At 40.5% G+C, this 20,656-nt stretch overlaps 1 protein-coding gene across 4 annotated transcripts in view; it reads left to right on the plus strand.

Annotated features, from left to right (window-relative positions):
• ADAM32 (ADAM metallopeptidase domain 32) overlaps positions 1 to 20,656 on the plus strand; it is a 175,835-nt gene that overhangs the window by 11,693 nt on the left and 143,486 nt on the right. For all 4 annotated transcript variants that reach the window (XR_008660572.2, XM_055296031.2, XM_055296032.2 and 1 more), the window contains one exon: positions 10,789 to 10,850. Coding sequence is in view for 3 of the 4 variants with exons in the window: in XM_055296031.2 (XP_055152006.2) it covers positions 10,789 to 10,850 (62 nt within the window). In the remaining variant the exon portion in view is untranslated. The remainder of the gene's footprint in view (positions 1 to 10,788; positions 10,851 to 20,656) is intronic.

Genomic DNA, 20,656 nt, shown 5'->3' on the forward strand with positions numbered 1-20,656 from the left:
TTATCAGGTTATTAATTTTTATTTCTTAAATTTGGATATACCACGTTTGCTTATCCATTCTCATTCTCCAGTTGATGGACTTTGGATTGTTTTCTGATATTGAGTATTATGAATAATTCTTTTATGAACATTCATGTATGGACATATATTTTCCCTTGGGTAGATTCTTAGGAGTGAAATTGCTGGGCACATGATAAGTTTGTTTTAACATTTTTAGAAACTGCTACACTGTTTTCCATAGTGACTGTACCAATTTACATGTCACATCAGCAATTTTTGAACGTTCCAGTTTTTTCACATACTTGTGAACATTTGACGTTTTCTGTCTTTCAGATTAAAGCTATTGTAGTGGGAGTGTAGTGGTATGTAATTGTGGCTTCAATTTGCATTTCTTTAATGAATAATTATGTTGAGTATTTTTCTTGAGCCTAATAGCCATTTATATGCCTTTTCTGTGGAATGTCTACTCAAATTATTCTCCTATTTTAAAATTTAGTTGTTTATTTATTTTTGAGTTCTATGAATTCATTATATATTCTGGACACAAGTTCTCTATTTGGAATTATTTTCTCCCAATTTCTGGCTTGCTTTTTCATTTTTCTCAGTGGTGTTTTTTGAAACACAAACATTTTCAATTTTGATGACATTCAGTTTATCAAATTTTCTTTTTACGGTTCTTGTTTTTGGTTTTGTATCTACAAACTCTGTTATGGACTGAATTGTGGCCCCTCAAAATTCATATGTTGAATCCCTAACCCCTAATGTGACTATATGTGGAGATAGGGCCTTATGGAGGTAATTAAGGTTACATGAGGTCAAGGGCCTTATGGAGGTAATTAAGGTTATATGAAGTCATAAGGGTAGGGCTTTAATTAATCTAATAGGACTGATGTACTTATAAGAAGAGGAAATATACTAGGGATTCATGCATACAAAGTGAAGGTCATGAAAAGATACAACAAGAAGGCAGCTGTCTGCAAGCCAAGAGGAGAGGCCTCACCAGAAATCAGCCCTGTTGGCACCTCGATCTTGGACTTCCAGCCTCCAGAACTGTGAGAAAATACATTTTTGTTGGTTAAGCCACCTTGTCTGTGGCATTTTGTCTGGGTAGCCTGAGCAGAGTAATCCGATTTTGGTATTGTGAAGTGGGGTGCTGCTGTAACAAATACCTAAAAATGTTGAAGTGGATGTGGAACTGAGTGAAGGGAATTGGCTAGAAGACTGGTGAAGTACATGCTAAGAAGAAGCCTAGATTGCCTTGAAGGGACTGTTGGTAGAAATATGGATGCTAAAGGTAATTCTAATGAAGGATCAGAAAGAAAAGACTTACAGAGAAAGCTTTTATAGTCTTAGGGAATATACATATCATTATGAACAGAATAGAACTGGTAGAAATATGAACATTAAAGGTGTTTCTGCACAGTGGCTCACACCTGTAATCCCAGCACTTTGGGAGGCTGAGGTGGGCAGATTACCTAAGGTCAGGAGTTCAAGACCAACCTGGCTAACATGGTGAAACCCTGTCTCTACAAAAAATACAATAATTAGCTGGACGTGGTGGCAGGCACCTGTAGTCCCAGCTACTCAGGAGGCTGAGGCAGGAGAATTGCTTGAACCCAGGAGGCAGAGGTTGCAGTGAGCTGAGATTGGGCCACTGCACTTTCGCCTAGGTGACAGAGCGAGACTCCGTCTCAAAAAAAAGTGTTTCTAGTGAGGTCACAGATGGAAATGAGAAATGTTATTGGAGACTGGAGGAAAGGAGATCCTTGTTAAAAAGTGGCAAAGAACTTGGCTGAATTGTGTTCTAGTCTTTTGTAGAAGGTAGAAATTGTGGGGGACAACTTTGGGTATTTAGCTGGGGAGATTTCTAAGAAAAATGCTGAAGATGTGGCTTGTTTTGTCATCACTGCTTATAGAAAATGCAAAATGCAAGAGAAGAGAGGTAAATGGAAGGAATTATTTGGCAAAAAGGAACAAGAACTTGAAGATTTGAGAAATTTTAAGCCTACTTTGTATTTTTTAAAATGAGAAATGATGTTTTAGAAAGAACCAAAGGTGTAGCTGGACAATCAGAAATAAAAAGATTCCTCATGATTTAATCCGCCATGTCAACTGAAGCCAGGATCAGAGATGGGATTACATCAGCAGAAACACTGCCAGCTGGAACTAAAGGGAACAGAGAAAATTGGATAGAATGAAGGAAGGCTGTTTAACTTCTGGGATTCTACAGGATAGGACAATAGAGTTGTCTGGCTTCAAACATGCATCATTCTTCACAAACACCGCATGTTCTCACTCATAAGTAGGAGTTGAACAATGAGAACACATGGACACAGGGAGGGGAACATCACACACCGGGGCCGGTCGGGGGGTGGGGGGCTAGGGGAGGGAGAGCATTAGGAGAAATACCTAATGTAGATGACGGGTTGATGGGTGCAGCAAACCACCATGGCACGTGTATACCTATGTAACAAACCTGCACGTTCTGCACATGTACCCCAGAACTTAAAGTATAATAAAAAAAGAAAAAGAGAGGAATGACCTGAAAGCAATTCAGAGATCATCAGTCCTGCCACTCCTGCTACAGGCCCAGGAGGCAAGGCTGCATTCTCTTTGGTTTCAGAGAGTGGGGCCACCTCCTTGGTTTCAGTAGTCTAGGATGTCACTGTTTATTACCCCAGGAACAAGGCTGTCACCCAGAGCTGTGGGGGCAGAGCTGCTTTACAGAGCTGAGGGGATGGGGCCAGTCCCTAGGGCCATGGGAGAGTTGCTGTCCAAGTGGGCCCAGCAGGGTAGAGCATCCTGTCAAAGAAGAGTACTCTTGAACCTTAAGATCTAACGGAATTTGTCTTGCTAGGTTTTGGACTTTGTTGGGATTGTCACCCCTTTCTTTTTTTTCTGGTTTCTCCTTGTTGGCATGGGAATAGCTATTCTATGCCTGTTCTACTATTGTATTTTGGAAGCACATAACTTGTCTGGTTTCACAGGTTCACAACTGGAGAGGAATTTTGCCTCAGGATGAATCATAACTTGAATCTCAACCTTACCTGATTTAAGTGATATTTAGATGGAATTTTGAACTTGGAATTGCTGCTAGAATGAGTTAAGGCTTTGGGGTTTTCCATGCAAGAAGGAAATGAATTTGGGGGGCACCATAGAGAAGAATGTTGTGAATTGAATTGTGTCCCCCTGTAAATCCATATGTTGAAAACCAAACTCCCAGTATGGAGATAGGACCTTTAAGGAGATAGAGTTAAATGTGAACATAGAGGCGTGACCTTAATCTGATTGGACTGGTGTCCTTATAAGAAGAGGAAGAGATACGAGAGATCCTTGTCTGTCTCCATGCCTACACAGACAAAATGCCATGTGAGAACATAGTGAGAAAAGAGCTATCTACAAGCCATAAAGAGAGGCCTCAACAGAAACCAACCTGCTGGCATGTTTATCTTGGACTTCTAACATCCAGAACTGTGAGAAAATAACATTTCTGTTTTTGTTTTTGTTTTGAGACAGAGTCTTCATCTGTTGTCTAGGCTGGAGTGCAGTGGCGCTATCTTGGCTCACTGCAACCTCTGACTCCCAGGTTCAAGCAATTCTCATGCATCGCCTCCCAAGTAGCTGGAATTACAGGCATGTGCCATCATGCTTGGCTATTTCTTGGTAGAGATGGGGTTTTGCCATGTTGGCCAGGCTAGTCTTGAACTCCTGACCTCAAGCAGTCTGCCTACCTTGGCCTCCCAAAGTGTTGGGATTACAGGCATGAGCCACCACACCTGGTCCTAAAGTTTCTGTTGTTAATGTCACCGTGCCTGTAGTATTTTATTATGGCAGCCTAAGTAGACTAATATAAGGTCTTTACCTAACTCAAGCTCATAAAGATTTTCTTCTGTGTTTTCTACTAGCTCATAAGTCTATGAGCCAATTTGAGTAAACTTTTGTATATGGTGTGAGGTCAGGATACAAGTTCAGTTTTTTTTGCCTGTGGATCCAACTTTCCCAGCACCATTTGTAGAAAAGACTATACTTTCCCCACTGAATTGTTTTGATACCTTTGTAGATCAAGTAAATAAAAATGTAAAGGTTTATTTCCAGACTTTTATGTCTTTGCCATTTATCTAGCTGGCTTTCTTTGCACCAAGATCTCATTGCTTTGATTACTGTGCATTTTAGAGCAAGATTTGGAATTGGGTAGTGTAAATCCTTCAGTCTTTATTCATCTTTTCCAAAATTGCTTTGACTATTCTAAGTCCTTTTTATTTCCATATATATTTTTAGAACGACTAAAAATACCTCTATGATCACGTTTAACTCTCTCTCCTTAAAGGTCCTGTCTCCACACTGGGGGTTTGCTTTTCAACATATGGATTTGGTGGGGGGCACAATTCAATCCATAACATTCTTCCCTATGGTTCCCTCCAAATTCATTTCCCATATTGCATGCCCATTTTTACAAGAAAGACTGCTTGGATTTTGATAGAGATTACATTTAATATATATAGATTAATTTGGGAGAATTGCTCTTTTTACAATATCGAGTGCTCTGATCTATGAACATGTATGATATCTTCATTTATTTAGATCTTTAATTTCTGTCGTTAAAATTTGGTAATTTTCTTTCCTTTTTTTTTTTTTTGTTTGAGATGGAGTCTCACGCTGTCTCCCAGGCTGGAGTTCAGTGGTGTGATCTCGGCTCACTGCAAGCTCCACCTCCCAGGTTCACACCATTCTCCTGCTTCAGCCTCCTGAGTAGCTGGGACTACAGGTGCCCGCCACCACACCCAGCTAATTTTTTGTATTTTTAGTAGAGACGGGGTTTCACCGTGTTAGCCAGGATGGTCTTGATCTCCTGAACTCATGATCCGCCCGCCTCGGCCTCCCAAAGTGCTGGGATTACAGGTGTGAGCCACCGTGCCTGGCCAGGAGGATCTCTTGAGGCCAGGAGTTTGAGACCAGCCTGGGCAACATAGTGAGATCTCATTGCTACAAAAAAAAAAAAAAAAAAATAGCCAGCCATGGTGGCACATGCCTATAGTCCCAGCTACCTGGGAGGCTGAGGTGGGAGTATCACTTGAGTCCAGAAGGTAGAGCCTGCAGTGAGCTGAGATTGTGCCACAGCACTCCAGTCTGGGTGACAGAATGAGACTGTCAGTAGTTTCATTCAAAGATTTTTTTGTGCTTGTTGATTTTTTGTCTAGTTGTTCTCTCCATTATTGTGAGTGGAGTACTTAAGTTTCCAAATATGATTATTGAATTGTCTATTTCTTCTTTCAGCTCTGTCAGTTGTTCTTTCACGTATTTTTGAGGCTTGGTATTTAATGTGTGTGCACTTATAATTTTTATGTCTTTGGGATGCAGTGATGATTTTACTGTTGTGAAACGTCCTTCTTTCTTTCTGATAATATTTCTTGTCTTTAAGCCTATATTGTCTGATATTAGTATAACTTCTTTTTATGGTTACTATTTACAATATATATATTTCCATTATTTTATTTTCAACCTATTTGTGTATTGAATCTAAGATGTTTCCCTTGTAGACATCATGTAATTGGAGGGTTTTTGTTTTTTATTTTTTGAGATGGAGTTTCGCTCTTGTTGCCCAGGCTGGAGTGTAGTGGCGCGATCTCAGCTCACCTCAACCTCCATCTCCCGGGTTCAAATGATTCTCCTGCCTCAGCCTCCTGAGTAGCTGGGATTACAGGCATGTACCACCACGCCTGGCTAATTTTGTATTTTTAGTAGAGACAGGGTTTCTGCATGTTGGTCAGGCTGATCTCAAACTCCCGACCTCAGGTGATCCGTCCGTCTTGGCCTCCCAAAGTGCTGGGATTACAGGCATGAGCCACTGCGCCTGGCCCAATTGGAGGTTATTTTTGAGATAGATAGATTGTACCAGTCTATTTCTGTTTTTTGGTTTGGATTTCTAGATCATTTGCATCAAATATAGGTATTTATATGGTTGAATTTATACTCAATATTTTGCTATTTTTACTACTTATTTTCTTTGTCGTGATCCAGGTATTATAATATATCTTAACTATCATGATTTACTTTAGATTAATACTTATTTCTGGTAAAATATAGAAACTTTGCTCCAATATAATGGAATTCTTTCTTCTCTGTACTGTTCTTGTCACATTATTACATCCATATTTTTAAAACCCAACTATATATCATCATAATTATTGCTTTTTCACAATGCTATATCTTTTAAAGACATTGAAAGGAGAAATTAGAAAAACTATTAAAGTCTTTTCATGTTAACTCACACATTTACCATTTCTGCTTTTTGAGTTACCATCTGGTGTTATTTCCTATTAGCCTAAATAAATTTCTTCAGTATTTCTTGTAAGACAGGACTTTATTTCACCATTTTAAAAGCGGATTTTGCTGGATATAAAATTGTTAGTTGATAGATTTTTTTTTCTTTCAGCACTTTTTATGTCTTCACTGCCTTCTGGCCTGCATTATTTCAAACGAACAATCTGCCACTGATTGTATTAATGCAGCTTCCTTGTACGTGATGAGTTTTTTCTTGATATTTTCAAGATTTTCTCTTTATGTTTGACTTTCAACATATTAAATATGATGTATCTTGGTGTATATCTTCTTGTATTTTTTTCTACTTGAGGTTGGCTGAAATTTTAGATGTGTAGACTAATGTTTTCCCTCAAATTTTGAATGGTTTTGGCCATTATTTGTTCAAATATTTTTTTTCGGACCATGCTATTGTTTGGATGTTTGTTCTCCCAAACCTCATGTTGAAATTTGACCCCAGTGTTGGAGGTGGGGCCTCATGGGAGGTGTTTGGGTCATGATGTCCCTCATGAATGGCTTGGTGCCATCCTCATGGTAATTAGTGAATTCTTGATCTGTTAGTTGAGACCTGGTGCCTCTCCATCTCTCTTTCTTCCTCTCTCACCATATGATCTGCTCCCCTTTTCCTTCCACCATGGATGGAAGCTTCTTGAGACTCACATCAGAAGCAGATATTGTTGTCATGTGCAGAGATGTAGTATCTATATGATTTCTTCAACTATAATCAACATCAGTGATGTCTGTGAGTTTCCCAGTGGATTAGGCTATGTTTGTGACTGGGGACTGTGGTGAGGCTTTACTGGGGATGGGGAAACCAGGCAAGCCAGTCCACAGTGGTGGCAGTGGCAGGTCAGGTGGATGGGGCCTTGGGCCCTGGGCAGTGTGTGACACCAGCAGTGGCAGTAGCAGTAGTGGGCCAGTCCTCAGGCTGTCTGGTGGTGCATGTGAACACCATTAGGGGTGGCAGTAGGCTGGGTCAACCAGTTCCCAGGCTCCTGGCTGGTGCACGTGGGTGGGCACTGGTCGGGGTTGTGGCAGACTAGGCGGGCCATTTTCCAGGCTCCTGGGAGGCATGCATGGGCACTGGTGCTGATAGCAGGTGGGGCTGGCCAGATATCAGATCCCCGGATAGTGCATGTAGGCACCAGTGGTGTTGGGTAGCCTGAGCTTGCCCTCAGGCTCAAGGACTGTGTTTGGGAGGGCCAGTCCTCAGGCTTACTGAAGGCCCATGCAATTGTGCTGTGTCCCTGCTGCTAGGAGCGCGTGAGGTTGCTGTCAGTGCTGGCAGCCCCAGGCAGGTGGCTCTCAGGCTCTGGGGAGTGCATGCTTCATCTCCCTTTGTCCAGGGGGCAGCCTTCCCAATGTGCTACATCGCCCCTTCTCTGGGGTGTAGGACATTGTGTGGGCTAGAGTGCTGGGGACCCAGCTCCCCCACTTGTTCCAGCTGACATTGCGCTGCTGCAGCCCTCTGGGTGGACATGGGGGGATGTCAGCAGGGCTCCAGAGCTGTGGAAATGGGGCTGTTGGGTCCCAGGGCAGGATGTAATCTGTTGGGGCTGGGCTTTCAACATGGTGCTGTGCTGCCTCTGCTTGGGTATCGAAGGGTGAGTGGGACTCATTGTGAATTCCTACTCTGAAACAATTCAGTCACCAGGAGTGCAGGTAGGCAGGGTCTGTGAAGGCTCAGGGGCTCTCCTGTGGCTTGTATTGCAGAGCATTCGTGGTGGGACCCTGGACCGTGGAAGATCTCTCGCTTGCTTCTTCCCTGGAATGGGGACTTCCTCCTGGCTCTCAGCCCATCCTGGCTAGGCCAGCTGCGTATTTGCTTCTCTTTCCTTCCAGGCCTCAGAGGTTCCCTGTCACTTCGCTGCTGAATTCTAGTTTTCTCTCCTAGATTCTCTGTTTGACATGTGCTCACTGTTTTGGTACCGCTTTGTTGAGGAGGCAAACACAAATTTATCATTATTGTTTAGTAAATTATCTCATGGCCTCCATTAATCAACTCCTGTACACTCTTTAAAGATCTACCTAAACTTCTCTATATAGTCTGCAAATAAAGGGTATTTCATGATGACTCCTGTAGTGAAAGTACAGCTAAACGAAGTATTATCTGGGACACTAATAATAATTACTAAGTTTTGGGTTTGAGAAAAATATTCATCCAAGAACTGCTTGCACATCAAATCCACCTTAAAAAAAGATAAAGATGGGGCCTGGTGTGGTGGCTCAAGCCTGTAATCCCAGCACTTTGGGAGGCCGAGGTGGGCGGATCACCTGAGGTTGGGAGTTTGAGACCAGCCTGACCAGCATGGAGGAACACTGTCTCTTCTAAAAATAGAAGATTAGCCAGGCGTGGTGGCGCATGCCTGTAATCCCAGCTCCTCGGGAGGCTGAGGCAGGAGAATCACTTGAACCCGGGAGGCAGAAGTTGCAGTGAGCTGAGATGGCGCCATTGCACCCCAGCCTGAGCAACAAGAGCGAAACTCCGTCGCAAAAAAAAAAAAAAAAAAAAAGATAAAGATGCTCAAGCATCTGTGTTCAGTTATCACATTCAGATCAGGCTTACTAAGGAGCTAGTGTCGCCAATGCAAATTTAAAAAGTAGGATGCCCTGTTGTTTCAGGATTAGGGTTTTCTTTTTGGTCCTTCTGCCTTATATTTGCCATATGCCTGTTATGCTTCTTTTCTTTTCTCGATTTATGTCTGGTTTTTCTTTTTTAAAAATAAACTTCTGAAAATTTGGAATAATTTTAGATATACAGAAAAATTGCTACAAGACTACAGAATTCCTATATATACTGTTCACTCAGTTTCCTGTAATGTTAGCTCTTATATAGCCACATGGATACATTATATTTATTAAATGCAAGAAATTAATATTGATACATTACTAGTAAGGAAACTACTTTATTTGGATTTCTGGATTTCAACTAGTTTGTCTTCTACTGTCCATTTTGTTCTGGGATCCAATCCAGGATACTACCCAGCATGCCCCCGTCCCAGGCTCCTTTGCTCTGTTTCTCAGTCTTTCCTTGAATTTCATGACCTTGACAGTTCTGGGGAGGTCAGGTACTTTGTAGAACACCCCTCGATTTGGATTTGTTTGATATTTTCTCATGTTCAGTGAATTTTAGGGAAGATTAACATAGAGATGAGGTGCTCTCCTCATGACCTCGTATCGTGGGGTACATGATATCAAGTTGAGTTATCACCAATAATGTTGACGATCTGGTTTCATTCTGACCTAGAAACAACCTGCCTCATTCTTCTTTGATCTGTATGGTACCCTGGTTGCTTCTTATTTTCGGAGATCCTGGAATGCTTATCCTTTTTCTGTGTTTTGATATTTGTGTCCTTTTCATTTCTACATGTTTTAACTAATTTTTTCTCTGTTTCTCTAACTCTTGCTTTTCACGTGTTCCCTTTTGCTGTATAAAATCTCATCACTGAGGTTCACTGACCTACAGATATTCCAACCTATTGTCATTCATATTCTAACTTGAAAATAGTAGAGATAAAATCAAAGACAATGTTAAATTTTGTTCCATAATCTTCTGTTTAAAATATAGGGAACAGGCAATACATCTTAGGGGGTTTTTAAGAAAATGGTTAAATAATTTTTATGATGGACAGAGTAAGCTTCACTGATGTAGAATATCCTCTTATCCCAATGATGCCACCTAAATAGGTATTTTAGTGTAGCACGTGACCTATTCATTCATAAGAGGTTACAGGTTAGTTACAGGTAGATTGTTAACCCTATGTAAATCCTTAGACTGGGTTTATTTGTGTGGAAATAGTAAAAATCCACATGCACACGTATGTTTATTGCGGCACTATTCACAATAGCAAAGAGTTGGAACCAACCCAAATGTCCAACAACGATAGACTGGATTAAGAAAATGTGGCACATATACACCATGGAATACTATGCAGCCATAAAAAATGATGAGTTCGTGTCCTTTGTAGGGACATGGATGAAACTGGAAAACATCATTCTCAGTAAACTATCGCAAGGACAAAAAACCAAACACCGCATGTTCTCACTCATAGGTGGGAATTGAACAATGAGAACTCATGGACACAGGAAGGGGAACATCACGCTCCGGGGACTGTTGTGGGGTGGGGGGAGGGGGGAGGGACAGCATTAGGAGATACACCTAATGCTAAATGACGAATTAATGGGTGCAGGAAATCAACATGGCACATGGATACATATGTAACAAACCTGCACATTGTGCACATGTACCCTAAAACCCTAAAGTATAATAAAAAAAAAAAAAAAATCCATTATAAAATAAGTAAATATTAAATTTTTTGATGTTTTGTTGCAGATTTTAAATCACATGTAGTCTGAGAAATGTAATGAAGATGTTTTAAGCATTGTTTGGAGAGATTAATTGATATAAAACTGTTGTTTTGCTTCTTGTATTAAATTTATCTTCACTCTCAGTTGTTTTGAATTCTCTAGGAACAAATATCCTATATTATTCCAATAGATGAGAAACTGTACACTGTGCACCTTAAACAAAGGTAAATTTTTATTCTTTAGTTTTCGATTTTATTTTATTTCTATGAAGCTGTTTACTTGCAATAGAAAATGGAGTATGAGAAAAATACAGGGAGTTATTAATTTTTTAAATTGTCTTAAGTAAACAGATGCTCTCCTGTGACTTAATTAAACTTTTGGTTTTAATATCTCGAGTATTCTTTGGTAAATGGGAGTTAGGACAAAAAACAGGGACTTATCTCCTGAAGACTGATTTATGATATTAAGTTGGCAGGACCAGCAGGACCTATATCATCAGGGCAGATGTCACAAAAATAAGTAAATCTGTAGCTGGTTTATATCAGTTAGGTTTTTATCAGAGAAGTGGGATGACCATGAGGAATATGGGATAGGGATTTAATACAGACCTTAGAGTGTTGCAGAGCTGGCGAATAGTTTATGGAAAATAGTCCTAGCTATATGCCACTCTTCAGGGAATTATTAAATAATTGAAATAATTTTCTATAGGGTTTAATTCTCTGATGCAAACCCAGTTGGGAAAGGCTGGCTTGGAAGTAATTTGCAGCATTCAAGAGGACAGCTTCAGCTAAACTAGTAAAACTAGACTACATGGCATTGGAGAGAGGTGGATTATGAGAAACTAGAGGTAGCAATTATAGACTTTTTCAAAAACATCCCTCAGAGAAAAAAGAGGCTTACATGAATATTTTTGAAGAAAGAGAAAACAAAGTATTTTGGTTGATGGAAAATTTCTTAAGGAGAAGAAAAGAGAGATGAAAGATGTAAACAAGCTGGGCGCGGTGGCTCTCATCTGTAATCCCAGCACTTAGGGATGCTGCGGCTGGTGGATCAAACTCCTGAGGTCAGGAGTTTGAGACCAGCCTGCCCAACATGGTGAAACCCCATCTCTACTAAAAAATACAAAAATTAGCCAGGCATGATGGCGTGTGCCTGTAATCCCAGCTACTCGGGAGGCTGAGGCAGGAGAATCACTTGAACCTGGGAGGCAGAGGTTGCAGTGAGCTGAGATGGTGCCACTGCACGCCAGCCTGGGTGACAGAGTGAGACACTGTCTCAAAAAAAAAAAAAAAAAGAGGTGTAAACAAGTGGTTTACTGTGTGTAAGATACTAAATAATTTTCCCAAAGAAAAGGTTAACTTACTCTTTTAGGCAGAAGAGAAAAGAATATGGTGGATGATAACGCAAAGATCTTCGTGAAGAGTATGAAGGAAAGTTAGAGAGCTCACATTGCATTTGAACATCTTACTAAGACTATAAGCAGTGTTGAGAAATTGAGGGACCAGAGCTTGGGAGAGGGATAGGGCATGTGTATATCGTTTTGAGAAATTAACTGCTTAATGATTATGATAGCCTAATGACCATTAGGAAGCTACTGCAAGTAGTTTATATGAAAAATAATGAGAAGCAGAACTATGACTACATAGAGATAGGGAGTTTCCTTTGTTTTTTTTGTGTGTGTTTTTTTTAGTTCTTTTTTTTATTACACTTTAAGTTCTAGGGTACATGTGCACAACGTGCAGGTTTGTTACATATAGGTATACATGTGCCATGTTGGTTTGCTGCACCCATCAACTTGTCATTTACATTAGGTATTTCTCCTAAAGCTATCCCTCCCCCAGTCCCCCACCCTCCAACAGGCCCTGGTGTGTGATGTCCCCCGCCCTGTGTCCATGTGTTCTCATTGTTCAACTCCGACCTATGAGTGAGAACATGCGGTGTTTGGTTTTCTGTCCTTGTGATAGTTTGCTTAGAATGATGGTTTCCAGCTTCATCCATGTCCCTGCAAAGGACATAAACTCATCCTTTTTTATGGCCGTGTAGTATTCCATGGTGTATATATGCCATATTTTCTTTATCCATTCTAGCATTGATGGACTTTTGGGTTGGTTCCAAGTCTTTACTATTGTGAATAGTGCCACAATAAACATATGTGTGCATATGCCTTTATGGTAGCATGATTTATACTCCTTTAGGTATATACCAAGTAATGGGATGGCTGGGTCAAATGGTATTTCTTTTCTAGTTCTAGATCCTTGAGGAATCACCACACTGTCTTCCACAATGGTTGAACTAATTTACACTCCCACCAACAGTGTAAAAGGGTTGCTATTTCTCCATATCCTCTCCAGCATCTGTTGTTTCCTGACTGTTTAAAGATTGCCATTCTAAGTGGCGTGAGATGGTATCTCACTGTGGTTTTCATTTGCATTTTTCTGATGACCAGTGATGATGAGCATTTTTTCATATGTCTGTTGGCTGCAGAAATGTCTTCTTTTGAGATGTGTCTGTTCATATCCTTTGCCCACTTTTTCATGGGGTTGTTTGCTTTTTTTCTTGTAAATTTGTTTAAGTTATTTGTAGATTCTGGATATTAGCCCTTTGTCAGATGGGTAGATTGCAAAGATTTTCTCCCATTCTGTAGGTTGTCTGTTCACTCTGATGATAGTTTCTTTTGCTGTGCAGAAGCTCTTTAGTTTAGTTAGATTCCATTTGTCTATTTTGGCTTTTGTTGCCATTGCTTTTGGTGTTGTAGTCGTGAAGTGTTTGCCCATGCCTATGTCCTGAATGGTATTGCCTAGGTTTTCTTCTAGGGTTTTTATGGTGTTAGGTCTTACATTTAAGTCTTTAATCCATCTTGAGTTAATTTTTTGTATGGTGTAAGGAAAGGATAGAGTTTCAACTTTCTACATATGGCTAGCCAGCTTTCCCAGCACCATTTATTAAATAGGGAATCCTTTCCCCATTTCTTGTTTTTGTCAGATTTGTCAAAGATCAGATGGTTGTAGATGTGTGGTGTTATTTCTGAGGCCTCTGTTCTGTTCCATTGGTCTATATCTCTGTTTTGGTACCAGTATCATGCTGTTTTGGTTACTGTAGCCTTGTAGTATAGTTTGAAGTCAGGTAGTGTGATGCCTCCAGCTTTGTTCTTTTTGCTTAGGATTGTCTTGGCAACGCGGGCTCTTTTTTGGTTCCATATGAACTTTAAAGTAGTTTTTTCCAATTCTGTGAAGAAAGTCATTGTAGCTTGATGGGGATGGCATTGAATCTATAAATTACCTTGGGCAGTATGGCCATTTTCACGATATTGATTCTTCCTGTCTATGAGCATGGAATGTTCTTCCATTTGTTTGTGTCCTCTTTTATTTCGTTGAGCAGTGGTTTGTAGTTCTCCTTGAAGAGGTCCTTCACATCCCTTGTAAGTTGGATTCCTGGGTATTTTATTCTCTTTGTAGTGGTTGTGAATGGGAGTTCACTCATGATTTGGCTCTCTGTCTATCATTAGTGTATAGGAATGCTTGTGATTTTCGCACATTGATTTTGTATCCTGAGACTTTGCTGAAGGAGATTTTGGGCTGAGACGATGGGGTTTTCTAAATATACAATCATGTCATCTGCGAACAGGGACAATTTGACTTCCTCATTTCCTAATTGAATGTCCTTTATTTCTTTCTCTTGCCTGATTGCCCTGGCCAGAACTTCCAACAGTATGTTGAATAGGAGTGGTGAGAGAGGGCATCCTTGTCTTGTGCGGGTTTTCAAAGGGAATGCTTCCCGTTTTTGCCCATTCACTATGATATTGGCTGTGGATTTGTCATAAATAGCTCTTATTATTTTGAGATACGTTCCATCAATACTTAGTTTATTGAGAGTTTTTAGCATGAAGGCTGTTGAATTTTGTCAAAGGCCTTTTCTGCATCTATTGAGATCATCATGTGGTTTTTATCATTGGTTCTGTTTATATGATGGATTATGTTTATTGATTTGCATATGTCGAACCAGCCTTGCATCCCAGGGATGAAGCTGAGTTGATCGCGGTGGATAAGCTTTTTGATGTGCTGCTGGATTCGGTTTGCCAGTATTTTATTGAGGATTTTCGCATCGATGTTCATCAGGGATATTGGCCTAAAATTCTCTTTTTTTGTTGTGTCTCTACCAGGCTTTGGTATCAGGATGATGCTGGCCTCATAAAATGAGTCAGGGAGGATTCCCTCTTTTTCTATGGATTGAAATAATTTCAGAAGGAATGGTACCAGCTACTCTTTGTACCTCTGGTAGAATTTGGCTATGAATCTGTCTGGTCCTGGACTTTTTTTGGTTGGTAGGCTATTAATTATTGCCTCAATTTCAGAACCTGTTATTGGTCTATTCAGAGATTCAACTTCTTCCTGGTTTAGTCTTGGGAAGGTGCAGGTGTCCAGGAATTTATCCATTTCTTCTAGATTTTCTAGTTTATTTGCATAGAATTTATCCATTTCTTCTAGATTTTCTAGTTTATTTGCATAGAGGTGTTTATAGTATTCTCTGATGTTAGTTTGTATTTCTGTGGGATTGGTGGAGATATCCCCTTTACCATTTTTTATTGCATCTATTTGATTCTTTTCTCTTTTCTTCTTTATTAGTCTTGCTAGCGGTCTATCAATTTTGTTGATCTTCTCAAAAAATCAGCTCCTGAATTCATTAATTTTTTGAAGGGATTTTGTGTCTCCATCTCCATCAGTTCTGCTCTGATCTTAGTTATTTCTTGCCTTCTGCTAGCTTTTGAGTTTGTTTGCTCTTGCTTCTCTAGTTCTTTTAATTGTGATGTTAGGGTGTCGATTTTAGATCTTTCCTGCTTTCTCTTGTGGGCATTTAGTGCTATAAATTTCCCTCTGCACACTGCTTTAAATGTGTTCCAGAGATTCTGGTACGTTGTGTCTTTGTTCTCATTGGTTTCAAAGAACATCTTTATTTCTCCCTTCATTTCATTATGAACCCAATAGTCATTCAGGAGCAGATTGTTCAGTTTTCATGTAGTTGTATGGTTTTGAGTGAGCTTCTTAATCCTGAGTTCTAATTTGATTGCACTGTGGTCTGAGAGACAGTTTGTTGTGATTTCTGTTCTTTTACATTTGCTGAGGAGTGTTTTACTACCACTGATGTGGTCAATTTTAGAGTAAGTGCGATGTGGTGCTGAGAAGAACGTATATACTGTTGATTTGGGGTGGAGAGTTCCGTAGATGTCTGTTAGGTCTGCTTTGTCCAGAGCTGAGTTCAAGTCCTGGATATCCTTGTTAACCTTCTGTCTTGATCTGTCTAATATTGACAGTGGGGTGTTAAAGTCTCCCATTATTATTGTGTGGGAGTCTAAGTCTCTTTGTAGGTCTCTAAGGACTTGCTTTATGAATCTGGGTGCTCCTGTATTGGGTGCATATATATTTAGGATAGTTAGCTCTTCTTGTTGAATTGATCCCTTTAACATTATGTAGTGGCCTTCTTTGTCTCTTTTGATCTTTGTTGGTTTAAAGTCTATTTTATCAGAGACTAGGATTGCAACCCCTGCTTTTTCTTTTTTTTTGCTTTCCATTTGCTTGGTAGATCTTCCTCCATCCCTTTATTTTGAGCCTATGTGCATTTTTAAGCAGCATGTGAGATGGATTTCCTGAATACAGCACACTGATGGGTCTTGACTCTTTAAATCCAATTTGCCAGTCTGTGTCTTTTAATTGGGGCATTTAGTCCATTTACATTTATGGTTAATACTGTTATGTGTAAATTTGATCCTGCCATTATGATGTTAGCTGGTTATTTTTCCCATTAATTGGTGCAGTTTCTTCATAGCATTGATGATGTTTACCATTTGGCATGTTTTTGCAGTGGTTGGTACCGGCTGTTCCTTTCCATGTTTAGTGTTTCCTTCAGGAGCTCTTGTAAGGCAGGCCTGGTGGTGACAAAATCTCTCAGCATTTGCTTGTCTGTAAAGTACTTTATTTCTCCTTCACGTATGAAGCTTAATTTGGCTGGATATGAGATTCTGGGTTGAAAATTCTTTTCTTTACGAATGTTGAATATTGGCCCCCACTCTCTTCTGGCTTGTAGGGTTTCTGCCCAGAGATCTGCTGTTAGTCTGATGGGCTTCCCTTTGTTGGTAAGCCGACCTTTCTCTCTGGCTGCCCTTAACATTTTTTCCTTCATTTCAACCTTGGTGAATCTGACAATTATGTGTCTTGGGGTTGCTCTTCTTGAGGAATATCTTTGTGGTGTTCTCTGTATTTTCTGAATTTGAATGTTGGCCTGCCTTGCTAGGTTAGGGAAGCTCTCCTGGATAATATCCTGAAGAGTGTTTTCTATCTTGGTTCCGTTCTCCCTGTCACTTTCTGGTACACCAATCAAACATATATTTGGTCTTTTCACATAGTCCCTATATTTCTTGGAGGCTTTGTTAGTTTCTTTTCACTCTTTTTTTCTCTAATCTTGTCTTCTCACTTTATTTCATTAATTTGATCTTTAATCACTGATATGGTTTCTTCCACTTGATCGAATCGGCTATTGAAGCTTGTGCATGCATCATGAAGCTCTCGTGCCATGGTTTTCAGCTCCATCAGGTCATTTAAGGTCTTCTCTACACTGTTTATTCTAGTTAGCCATTCATCTAACCTTTTTTCAAGGTTTTTAGCTTCCTTGCAATGGGTTACAACATGCTCCTTTAGCTTGGAGAAGTTTGTTATTACCGACCTTCTGAAGCCTACTTCTGTTAACTTGTCAAACTCATTCTCTGTCCAATTTTGTTCCCTTGCTGGTGAGGAGCTGTGATTCTTTGGAGGAGAAGAGGCACTCTGTTTTTTTGGAATTTTCAGCTTTTCTGCTCTGGTTTCTCCCCATCTTTGTCGTTTTATCTACCTTTAGTCTTCGATGTTGGTGACCTACAGATGGGGTTTTGGTGTGGATGTCCTTTTTGTTGATGTTGATGCTATTCCTTTCTGTTTGTTAGTTCCTTTTAATAGTCAGACCCCTCAGCTGCAGGTCTGTTGTAGTTTGCTGTAGGTCCACTCCAGACCCTGTTTGCTTGGGTATCACCAGTGGAGGCTGCAGAACAGCAAATATTGCTGCCCGATCCTTCCTCTGGAAGCTTCATCCCAGAGGGGCACCTGCTTGTTTGAGGTGTCTGTCAGCCCCTACTGGGAGGTGTTTCCCCATCAGGCTACATGGGGATCAGGGACCCACTTGAGGAGGCAGTCTGTCTATTCTTGGAGCTCAAACGCTGTGCTAAGAGAACTGCTGCTCTCTTCAGAGCTGTCAGACAGGATGTTTAAGTCTGCAGAATCTGTCTGCTGCCTTTTGTTCTCCTATGCCCTGCCCTCAGAGGTGGAATCTATAAAGGTAGTAGGCCTCGCTGAGCTGTGGTGGGGTCTGCCCAATTTGTGCTTCCTGGCCACTTTGTTTACACTGTAGGCTATTCAAGCCTCAGTAATGGCAGATGACCCTCCCCCCATTAAGCTGCAGTGTTGCAGGTCAATCTCAGACTGCTGCACTAGCAGTGAGAAAGGCTCCATGGGCATGGGACCTGCTGAGCCAGGCACGGGAGGGTATCTCCTGGTCTGCTGGTTGCTAAGACTGTGGGAAAAGTGCAGTATTTGGTCAGGAGTGTACTGTTTCTCCAGGTACAGTCTGTCACAGCTTCCCTTGGCTAGGAAAGGTAAATCCCCTGACCCCTTGTGCTTCCCAGGTGAGATGACACCCCGCCCTGGTTCAGCTTGCCCTCCGTGGGCTGCACCCACTGTCCATCCAGTCCCAGTGAGGTGAACCAGGTACCTCAGTTGGAAATGCAGAAATCACCGCTCTTGTGTGTTGATCTTGCTAGGAACTGCAGACCAGAGCTGTTCCTATTCTGCCATCTTGGAAGCAAGCCTCCCTTTTTCTGTTTTTGAGAAATGGTGATGTGGCAGAAAAAAGATGTAGTAACAGTTTGACTATAGTGGTGGCAGGGATTTGGTAGGGTAGAGGGAGGATGAGAACAGACCTGAGTCAGGTATTATGGCTCCCTGTTGGAGATGCTGGATATGAAGTGCTTGTGGGATATCCCACAGGGGGAAATGTCCTGATGGCAGTTAATTTAGTTTAGAATGGGGGAGAGAAGTGTGAGTATCCACATTCTTTCATGATGTAAATTCTCTGCAAATTAGGCCTAGAAGAGATATACCTTAACACAATAAAGGTCGTATATGACAAAGCCACAGCTAACATCATACTCAGGGGCAAAAAGTTGAAAGTTTTTCATCTAATATCAGGAACAAGATTAGGATGCCTATTTTCTTTCACCTCTTCTATTTAACATAGTATTGGAAGTCCTAGCCAGAGCAATTAGGCAAGAACAATGAATAAAAGGCATCCTAATGGGAAAGAGAGATGTTAAGTTGTTCATGTTGTAGGTGACATGATCTTATATGTAGATTACTTATAGAAGACCCTAAAGACTCCACCAAAATTTGTTAGAAGCAATAGACAAGTTCAGTGAAGTTGTGGGATATAAAATCAACTACAAAAATCATAGCATTTCTATACATTAATAACAAATTTTCCAGAAATGAAATCAAGAAAACAACCCCATGTACAATAGCTACAAAAAATAAAATACTTAGGAGTAAGTTAACCAAGGAGGTGAAAGATCTGTATACTGAGAGCTAGAAAACATGATGAAAGGAATTGAGGAAGACACAAATAAATGGAAAGAACATGGATTGGAAGAGTTAATATTGTTAAAATGTCCATACTGTCCAAAATGATCCACAAATTCAATGCAAGCCCTACCAAAATTCCAATGACGTTTTTCACAGAAATAGTAAAATTCCTGTGGAACCCCAAAAGGCCCTGAATAGCCAAAGCACTACTGAACAAAAAGAACAAAGCTGGAGGCATCACACTACCTGACTTCAAATATATTGCAAAGCTATAATACTCAAAGCAACCTTTTTATATAAGTAGTAAATTAAACCACAGGAATGAACAAGATAAATCTATACAGCTGGGGGTGAATGTTAAAGGTAAGAAAGAGAAACAGCCTAGAATTTAATGCCATGGAAACATTTAAGGGATGAAAGAAGGATCCAAATAAAGGGACTTAGAAATGTAGAAAGACAGAAGAATCAGGAGGAAGTGGTATCTATCATCGCTGAAGGAGAGATGGTTTCAAGAAGGGGAATGTGGTCCACAGTATGAAGTACTTGAGAGTATTTTATTTATTTATTTTTTTGTTTTATTTATTTTAAAATTATTTTTATTATTTATTTATTTTTGAGACAGGGTCTCTCTCTGTCACCCAGGTTGGAAAGCAGTGGTGCGATCTCAGCTCACTGCAGCCTTGAACTCCTGGCTCAAGTGATCCTGTTGCCTCAGCCTCCCAAGTAGCTGGGACCACGTGAGCATACCACCACACCTGGCTAATTTTGGTATTTTTGGTAGAGATGAGGTTTCGCCTTGTTACCCAGGCTGGTTTCAAACTCCTGAGCCCAAAGCAATCCCTCCACCTCGGCCTCCCTAAGTTTTGGGATTACAGGAGTGAGCCACCCCGCCTGGCTGCTTTAGAGCATTTTTACTTGATGTAATATTGTCTTTTGGATTGGACAGTCAGGAGGTCATTAGTAATTTTTGTGAGATCAGTTTGAGTGGAGGCTTTCCAATAGAAGCTAGTGTGGGTGGCCTAATTAAGTGATGGTGGGTTGAAGAGTGAACATGAAGTGAGGAAGCATAACTAAAATAGCATCATGAGTACAGGGATTAATACCAAAGTTGAACTTAGACTGGACGTTTCAGGACATATGCTCAGATGAACATGACCTTTATGCAATACTCTTCCACTTCATTATAAAAGTAATATATGTGCATAGTAATAAAGCTTTAGAAAGAATGTAAGAACAGAAAACTCTTACAATCCAACATCCAGTGTATGTCTATTAAATTTTTTTTTTTTTTTTTTTGAGACGGAGTCTTGCTCTGTCGCCCAGGCTGGAGTGCAGTGGTGTGATCTCGACTCACTGCAACCTGTGCCTCTTGG

The sequence above is a fragment of the Symphalangus syndactylus genome, chromosome 10, assembly GCF_028878055.3.
Source record: "Symphalangus syndactylus isolate Jambi chromosome 10, NHGRI_mSymSyn1-v2.1_pri, whole genome shotgun sequence".
In the NCBI taxonomy this organism is placed as follows: Eukaryota; Metazoa; Chordata; class Mammalia; order Primates; family Hylobatidae; genus Symphalangus; species Symphalangus syndactylus.